At 41.6% G+C, this 9,773-nt stretch overlaps 1 protein-coding gene across 1 annotated transcript; it reads right to left on the bottom strand.

Annotated features, from left to right (window-relative positions):
• Nucleotides 1–2,814: 2,814 nt before the first annotated feature.
• On the bottom strand, nucleotides 2,815–5,948 carry LOC128718252 (uncharacterized). The gene is given in 4 exon segments (XM_053811911.1): nucleotides 2,815–2,886; nucleotides 2,888–3,882; nucleotides 4,742–4,907; nucleotides 5,925–5,948. Coding segments are annotated over 4 exon segments (1,257 nt in total).
• Between the last annotated feature and the right edge of the window lie 3,825 nt (nucleotides 5,949–9,773).

Genomic DNA, 9,773 nt, shown 5'->3' with positions numbered 1-9,773 from the left:
CCCGTGGTACCGAAATAGAACTGGAACCATCCATTATGTTGAGTTTTCCTGCGTTTCTAAAACTCTCAGCAACAACGCGTTTTTCAGGCTTATTTATTGGTCCGGAACAACTCTTTTGCTAAAAAAAAAAATTAGTATTATATCTCCATTCTTATGCTTTTGCGCGCCGAACACCGATTTTGCGACCGACTTGTCATTTATTCGCTGTACAAAATGGAGGACATTTTAGTATGAGCTGAGGAGATCATGAGGACGTTCTGCTGCAAGCATATGCGTAGGCAGCCCAGCGATATATATGTGTGAGTGAGATTGCTCTGTATGTGTATATGTAGTGGTGGTATTCGTTTCCTTTCGCAAGGCTGACAAATTCACAAGAATTTTTTACCTCCTTGTATCTGATAAACCTGAGAACCTCAAAGTTGTGGTTAACTTTTACAAGGTAAGATAATACTATTTGATTAAATAACGCGTATAATGATCCCGCTTTCGTCCTACTAACATGATCCTTGGTTAAGTTTCGCTTTGTACATAATTTTCTTTTTGTTAAACCCTCTGAGCGGACAATTCTAAGTAAATGCATACTAAATTACAATACAACACAATACAATGAGGTTAAAACTGTTTACAGATGGATTCTAAGAAAGCAGATGAAAACAACGATGCTATACCCCCTGCGGTGGCCAAGGAGTTCCAAATGTTGCGGAAAATGCAAGAGCACATGAAGATCCAAATGGACTTGCTGAACCAAAAAATGGACACCATAATCACGATGTTGCAGCAAGGAGCGGACCAGAACGCCAGCCAGCAAATCAGCCAGCCAAAAGCAACAGCATCCTTTTCTTCTGTGGAAACTTTCGAAGCTTTGGAATCGCTGGAAGCAGAATTGAAAGAGGAACACAAACGGATTGAACTCGTGTAATGGCTAAAAAACCAAATCGCAAGTAAAAATTTCAAGCAACGGGCTTGCGATGCGCTTACGGTTATCATCGATTCTAGTTTGTTGATGCAAATTTCGTGGACAGGAAGGGGAAAAACTGGGGTGAAAATACCCCTATCTAAGTATAAAAACATACTGTTAGTAATTAGAGAGATAGGAGGAAATTGTTCCGAACCGGAATTGAAAGATTGGATGCAATTAAAGCTTAATCATAGTGATAACGCAAAGCGACGGAAATATGTGAAAACCTCTAGCTGCCATCAAATTAGTAATCAAAATAGTCATGAAGCGTTGTAAACGTTGTAAAATATATTATCTTTCATACCATTAAAAGCATTGTCCATTAGTCCAGAGACCGTTTCTATGAAACCATCAAAGCTGAAACGAAAGAAAGGAAATATGTTATAGTTTCATATGCATAAAATCAATCATTTATGTTTTGTTGGTGAAACAATCAGTTTGTTCAAGCCTGTGCTAACGACTTACGTGTTTACTTCAAACTACCATGAATCATGTATGAATCGAAATTTCGATGAGTAACTATTGCACTACTGAAACGCGCCTGTTGGTAAATGATATAGAAATATGTGATGGATATAAAATTAGTGATTGAAATAATCTATGATGTGATAAATGAGGGATTTTTTTTTTTTTTTGTTAACGGGGAGGGGAATCTTCTAAAGACACTCGATAACCAACTCACCATCCGTGGGTAGTGTGGGATTCATCGATCGCAATCACTTGGCACAAGAGTTACGATCGACGCCTACCCACTAAACCCCTCCCCGACCTGATTCGATCCCAGCCGGCACGTGGAGACGAGTTTTATTCCATGCGTCGTGTCCGCTGTTCTTAGATCGTCCTGAAGATGAAGTGTACTGCTTTCTTTACTGTCTCCTAAGTGTAAACTATTTTGTTTCTTTTCCCACCACCACTATGGTACCGCCACCAATATATCATAAAAAATGAAACGAAACTACAAACGATGTAACTACGATTAGTATTTGTTTAGTTATTAGTAAAAGTATGTAATAGAGGATTAAATAAGACGGATGCGGGTGTTTCACCTAAAAATTCATCTACATTAAAATAAACAAGAGGACGAGAAGGTAGGTTAATGGCTACTAATTTACATTTTATTGCTTGAATGGTTAGTCTGACTACTTTGGACGGTGTAAAAGAATTCAATTTGTAAATGTTAATTTCACTAGATTTTAATTGTACAGGAGCAACATCATCTACTGTATTAACATGGAAATAATCTACTTTATTATCATACTGAATCCCATGAACAATGAACGAATTTTGCGGGGTTAATTCTACTCTCAAAAATTTAACTAACCCATTCCCTCGTGTTAATGGCCACTGATCACTAAAAACAGGCTTCAAAACAAAACTGGATGTAATGTGTAACCCACAACCATCCGTAGTTACACACGGATATGCTTTTCTATTTAAACTAATGTCTACATTAATGGATGCAAATAATTTTGATCTACCAGCTACTTGTTCCAAACATTTAGACCCCTTTCGCACACACCGTTTGAGGAATTGCAAAAAGTTTTCAAAATCATATGCCGAGAAATTATCTTGTTCACCAAAAGTTTCAACATCTTCATGCACGTGGAGGAGATTATGTATAGTACTAGTCATATGAGTGCGACCATAGAAAGTTGGGAACTGAGATACAAATTTATGGAGCATTCTACGTGCAAGGGGATAAAGGGGTTGATATGTTGAAGATGAATAAATAGTTATACTACAAAAATAGAGAAGATAATGATCAAAACCAGCGGGGTGCATAAAATCTCTGTATATCACAGGGCTAACGTAATGCGCAAAAGACCTAAATTCAGTTGCTTTCTAAAATTTTAAAGTTATAAGAGATCGGAATAGTCGGTGTATTTCAGCAGGAAGTTTGGTTTTAATCAAAAAGTGTGATATGTTTTCCTTTTGATCAGCGCTCCACCGATCAAAAGAGGCCATTCTATGGTCATCTAAGCCTGCTAAGAATTTACGAGTGCCGCCCAAATCAATCAGGTGACACCGATCAGCTACTGGAAAACTTTTAATCATATCTAAACCAATAACCTCTTCCAATGGTGAACGTTTAGATTTGTGATGTTCTCGATCGTCTCTTGCGCGAAAACTGGCATCCGTGCGCGGTGGAGCTAGAGCATAATCAAAAACTACCTTATGCAATGACTCCACACGCTCTCCAACGATAGTGCACTTCGTGCATCCGTGTTTCCCCTGAAATCCTAACACAGATTTTATTAAAGCCCGCGCTGGCGAATCGGTGATAAAACCCTTCACGCAAACAGGAATTGTTTGATCACCAAATTGCACCCCTGTTGAATTTAATGCATTTAAATCGTCCACTAATGGCCGAAGAAATTGCTCCAAATTTGTAGGTTTATTTTGGCCGCTGTATATACCTGCAACCATAACTGGACAATCGAGAATTTCATCGATTTTAAAAAGAATAGGCCAAAATTCAGTGGGACTGCTCCTGAAGAGAGGAAGACCATCGATTGAAATTTGGAGGCTGAACTTAGTTGCTTCCGGATTGGTATCCTTAAACAAATTTCTAAGAGCAACCTCAATCCCAGGATACCATAATCGACCCCTTGTAATGTTTTGAATTTCGTTGCTTACTTTTGGTATCTTTAGCAACGTACGTGCATCCTTCGGAAGCTCAGGGTGACCAAACTTTCTTAAAATTGCCAGCAGCAAGTTGAGAAAGTTTCGGGAAAGATGCCCTACAATTGCCAAATATTTTAAAGCATCTTTCAAAGATTCAAAACTATTGAGGAAGCTATAAGCATCCCTCCAAAAATTATCAGCACTTTCAATTGGTTCTTCTTCATCAATGTTTGCTTCATTAGTAATAATATCGTTAGTACTAATATCATTAGCATTCATATCGTTAGTAAAGTTAGTATCTAAATAGAAATTAATAGAAAATTTAACAAAAGTAGTTTAAATACAGACAATGCGATCGCCACAAACCACTTAACAGTTAATTTAAAATAAAATGAGAAAATAATTTAACGTGTCTGTCGCTCACAACGGACACGCAACCCAAATTCATAACACGGAGAGTCCCAGATATAAAACATAATAACGGAACGCCGGAAACACGACGCGAGCAAACCAATCACGGATGGTTCATGATTCCCGGAGGATGACGAATTGTCACGTTTTCTCTTCGTTAGAACGGACAGGCCGTTTGGAATTATTTTACCACCGAATTTAACCGGATGGTGAGTCCTTTCTACGGGGGATTGTTCCAGATGGGGTTCCATCCTGTCGTCTTCTAATATGGGACAGATGTCGCTACCAATTACACCAACGGATCACACAAAGGAAGCACATTTTTACTTTACAAAAATAATACCTAAAAAAGGGACCGGCCGGCGACATTAATTTTCACTACCCTTTTTTTCCCTACCCAGCCGCGCATGCAACACCAAAGCAAAGCGTTTGCTCAGCACTGTACATCACGTATGCCAGTTTATTTATCGCAACAGAATGTTAATGTTTTTGCACAGATTAAAATTAAGATGATAGACAGAGTGGCTATCAGTGCAAAATCATAGGTTCATGAATTTAGGAACGCGGAATGTTCCCACGCACAACACAACACTAAACGTTCTCCTTCGAGTCGGTTATTTACGACCGAAACCGCAATTCAACGCACAATCGAACTAATAACACTTGTAACACACTAGCAGCTAACTATTTTAGCTTTTTACAATTGGTCTTACATTATTATAAGTGTAGGAAAACGATTGCACTTACCAAAGCTCATGCCCGCTGATGCCGGCACCGAAACAGAACCGGAAGCCTCCAATGCATCGAATTCTTCCAGAAGTTCTCTCTCTACCTCTTCAAGATAGCGACGGCGCTTCCGATACAGGGATGATTTCGACGACTGTTTTAAATTGGTCCGTAAATACTCCTTTTTCTAAACAGATGCGAAATGAGTTAGTTCAGTTTGGCTTCTTTTTTTTGTATGTTTTCCCGGGTTCCTTGGACTTGTCATTTCTTTGCCTACACGCGTTTCATGCACACCAATTGAACACACAAGTAAATTAACTTTGTACAGATACGTGCGGGTGGATCGAAATTGGACGTTGGTCTTCTTGAGAGTAGGACAGAAATACTCTAAACAGAGAAGGCAACAGAACATCTTGTGTGCGACCACAAATGTGTGGGTCAAGTGAGGTTGACGGGTAGAGGAACTTGTGAAAAACTGCTCGAATTGTCTAGGGGGATGATAACAATAGAAACATTTTATTTTTATTTATTAATCCGTTATGACGAAACTTGCCATTTATGATTATGGTTTCCTATTATAATAATATAATCAAACAAATCAGTAATAAAACCACAACAAATAATTTTCCATAAACATAAACTATTGCTTTTATTATCTTAAAGTGTGTAACAGTGGGATGAATAACATTAGATTAGAGCTTCTCGTATCTATAGCAACTAATTTGCATTTTATATCTTCAATGGTAAATTCAGAAACTGTTGGTGAAATATCATATGTGTAAGCCTCATAAATGTTTTTCATCCATGGCGAGGAGTAAAACGTGTATGATTCTAATATTTCACAGAAATGTTGCCCATAAATCTTGATGGTATTCGATCCTTCTATGCAACTGCAATATTGCACTATGAAATCATCTTTCGTTAGAAACCACGCGTCTTTGTCATTTGCTCGCAAAACAAAATCGGAACTTACAAATAAAATGTCATCATTAACATTATGTTTAATTGCTGGGAACTTCTTTGGTTCCGTGATGTTGGAAGCTGCGTCTAAATAGTTTAACTCTAATATTCTGTTCACGGTTTGTGGTAAGCTTTTATAACCGTGTCGAGGTAGACTTTTTAAAACTTGCAGCTTATTTTCAAATGGATATGATGAAAAGGTGTTCAAAAGACCAAAGTGGCAAACATCATCATACATATGTACCAAATTATGAACATTGCTCGACATGTAGGATTCATCATAAATCGAAGCAAACTCTCTGATGAATTGCGTCAGCATGCAACCTGCTTGCTGCCAATATTCATTATAATAATTAGAAGAAAATAATGTAATTGCACAAAAATAAAGCATGAAATGCTCATACTCTCGAGGTGAAATATAACGTTTTAAAACTATGGGGCTAGCATATCGCAAAAAGTTCGCAAACTCACTAGCTTTCCAGTGCTTAACATATTCTATCCGGCGCAGCTTTCGATGACTGTTGATACAAATCAACGGTCCGATTGAAATTAGGAAAACTAGGAACCAGCGTCAGAGATAAACGACATGTAGATGGCGTTGGCGTCGTCGCCCAGTACGAAGTGGAGTCGGTCGGGCCGAATGACGTTTCAATTAGGGGTCATTGGCTGGCCCGGACGAGAAAAAAGGCATGAAGGGGACCGACGAAGGGAAAAAAGCGCTCATTATTTTATTTTGCGAAACGATAGTGAATTTTTTAGCCCTCTCTCGAGGAAAATGTTGACTCACAGACTCACCCGTTGCCGGCAAGTTGCTGAAGAAATAGAACAGCAGAACCGTGCTGAAGTGAAATTGTAAAAATGGCACCCGAACCCGAATTAGTTTGTGTAATCTGTGCCTCGGCCACCGATATTGTGTGCATTCGATGCGTTGATTGTCGGAGATCATATCACCCGGATTGCGTAGGTGAAGACGATTCGGTGAGAACCCGCGAGTGGCGATGTGCAATATGCATACCTCGAGCGACGAGCGTGGCTACATCGTCCCCGCTTCGGGACAATCCGGTAGCTCGTCAATCATCGCTGCCGGACGATACTGTGAACGAGATAAGTCGCCTCTTTAACGAAATGAAGGCATGCATGTTACGAGGGGGCGAACCCCCTAGCAACTCCTCTCCTCAACGAGTATGCTATGTGTGCAATCGTACTGGCACACTGAACATGATCGAGTGTAATAAATGCGATCGCTGGTGTCACATCGAGTGTATTCAGGAAGTAGAAGCAGTTGCGATACGTGATTGGCAGTGAGCGATTTGTACGGTAGCGAGGAGACCAGTGTCAAGTTCAGTGGATCAACTGATAGGCTGGGCACACACGTACGTCCACTGGACGTCCAAAATCCACGAAGTCATACAAAAATTCAAAAAAATTGGGTCCTGCCGTGGACGCGTCCACAAGGCGTCCACAAAGCACGAAGTGAAAGAGGAATAGGAAATAACTATTAGAATGACGCGTACAGAGCATAACGGGCTTGATCGTACGACAAATGCTGTCTCGCTCGTGCGTACGGTAAAGGATAGGCGTTTATGTTCGGCTTTGCACGAAGTTGGTGTGGACGTGGGCAGGACGTGGACGTCCCGTGTGTGCCCAGCCATAGAACGCATTAACTCGTTAGAACAAAAGCTAGAAGCGCACGCCACTAACGCAAAGCCGCCATCATCTACAACCTTCGGGTTTTCTGCAACAGATGATGAACCGGAATTATCGCAGGCCAAATCATCTGCAAGACACACTGGTGCGGCGAAGCTTCCCTTCTTTTCCGGAAATCCCGACGAATGGTCGATGTTTATTTCGACTTTCGAAGAAAGCACGCGTTTGTGTGGTTTTTCGGATGGGGAGAACATAATGCGGCTACAAAGAGCATTAAAGGAGAAGGCCTTGAAGACTGTACAGTTGAGACTTCGGAAAGCAGACAACCTGGCGGATGTGATGGAAGCGCTACGAAGCAGTTTCGGTCGACCGGAGATGATCATAAGCTCGCTTATGGATCAGATTCGGAAGGCACCGACGCCGAAGATGGAGAAACTGGACACGCTGGTGGATTACGCGATAATGGTGGAAGAGGTATGCGCCGCAGTAAAGACAAGTGGTCTCGAAAATCGGTACGACGGTCCTTTATTGGAGGAGCTAGTGCGACGACTGCCGTCTACCGTGGCCTTTCTATGGGGAATGCAACGTGTGAGGAAGCCGCCAGCTAGCCTGACTGATTTTGGTATCTGGATCCGTGACGCTAAAGAAGCCGCACTGATAGCTTCTCCAACAGCAGCAGCAGCAGCAGCGAAACTAGAAGAGAAGCGAAGCGCCAAACATATCAACGTGCATACCACGGCTGAGCCACCCGCACATTCCGAAAAAATAGTGTGCGCCTGCAACAACAATTGCAATCAGCTGGAGTATTGTGAGGGTTTCCTGCGTTTAACTCCGGGTGAGCGGTGGAAACGTGTGAAGGATGACCAGCTATGCAGCACATGTTTGCGTCGTCACCGCAACCCTTGCCGCGTGACACGGATTTGCGGCAAAAACGGCTGTTCCAGGAAGCACCATCGGTTGTTGCACAACGAACCTACGGCAGAAAAACAAAGCAAGTATGAAGTTAATCTCTCGCATTCCACAGGAGTACATAGCAAAGGCGAGGTATTGTTGCGCTATGTCCCTGTGGCAGTACATGGACATGAACGGACGGTTCATACGGTGGCACTCCTCGACGAAGGTTCATCCGTGACGCTGATGGAGCATAGCTTGATGAAACAGCTGGGCTTAGAGGGAACAAAAAAACCTCTTTGTTTGAGCTGGACCGCTGGGCAACTACGAAACGAGGACGGTTCCGTCGAGATTCCGATCACCATCTCCGGGATTCGAAAAGGAGATCGAAAGTTCCTGATGCCTGCTGTTCGGACGGTTAAGTCACTAGGCTTACCAACGCAATCTGTCAACGTGAGTAATCTTACGTCGCGAAATAACCACCTAAAAACTCTTCCGTTGCAGCCTTATGAAGCGGCTGTTCCTCAATTACTTATCGGAATCGATAACTATCGCCTAACCCGCCCTCTTAAGACAGTAGAGGGACTAATAAATGAACCAACGGCTACGAAGACCCGCTTAGGATGGGTTGTATCAGGATGCTGTACCACTGAAATACAGAATCGAAACATGGCCGTAGCCACACCTAGTGTAATCGTCTGCGACTGCGCAAATATAGATGCTAAAATCGACGCCGCTTTGAAACAAGGCTTTGCTCTGGAGGATGTACGATCCTCCAATATGAAAATCAGTATTTCTAAGCAAGATGATCAGGCCTTAGAGTTGCTCAACTCAAACACTAAGCTAGTGATTGGGATGGTATGGTATGATGGTATGAAATGATTGGGAACATTCGTATTGTGTTTTTTTTGTTTTGGTTGTGGTCTTTTAGGGCATCCGTGAAACCCTGCTGTATGCTGACCTTCACAATACGCACATTTCAATTTGTGCTCTGGTATTCTACCCTTGGCGGCAGATGGACCCGTCGTTAGCGGACAACACTTGGATTCGTGGTCACCCGCACATTTGTTGCACTTGTAAATACGGTTACAATTTGCAGCACCGTGTCCATATAGCTGGCATCTAGCACAACGCATTGGGCCAGCTTTTTTCGAAAAGTAACTCCATGTTACCCTGCAGTGATTCAGCGCCTTAATCGATCGCAGCAAGTTTAACTTGATAGTACCCGCAGCAAAATGCAAAAGGTAAACTGCATGTTCATCGTACTTTTTTTGTCTGAGCACCAGTTTTTTATTTCACTTGGAACGACACTTTCCATTTTTAGAATTTCGAACACTTCCTCTAAAGGCAAATCCACCAGTCCGTACAGAACTATTTTTGTAGTTTTATCTTCTTCCAGTTGGTATGTGTGGAAGAGTACATTGTTCTTCTTGAAGTGTGCTACGAGGGATGACAATAAAGTAAGGTCTCTAATTTTTTTTTCATAGAAAATGACATTTATTTACAAAAAGCGATACACCGTTGAAAAGGCCAAGGTCTTGGCTACTTTTCTACA

This window comes from Anopheles marshallii, chromosome 2 (genome assembly GCF_943734725.1).
Source record: "Anopheles marshallii chromosome 2, idAnoMarsDA_429_01, whole genome shotgun sequence".
Lineage (NCBI taxonomy): Eukaryota > Metazoa > Arthropoda > Insecta > Diptera > Culicidae > Anopheles > Anopheles marshallii.
This window is presented reverse-complemented; position numbering and strand designations above follow the sequence as displayed.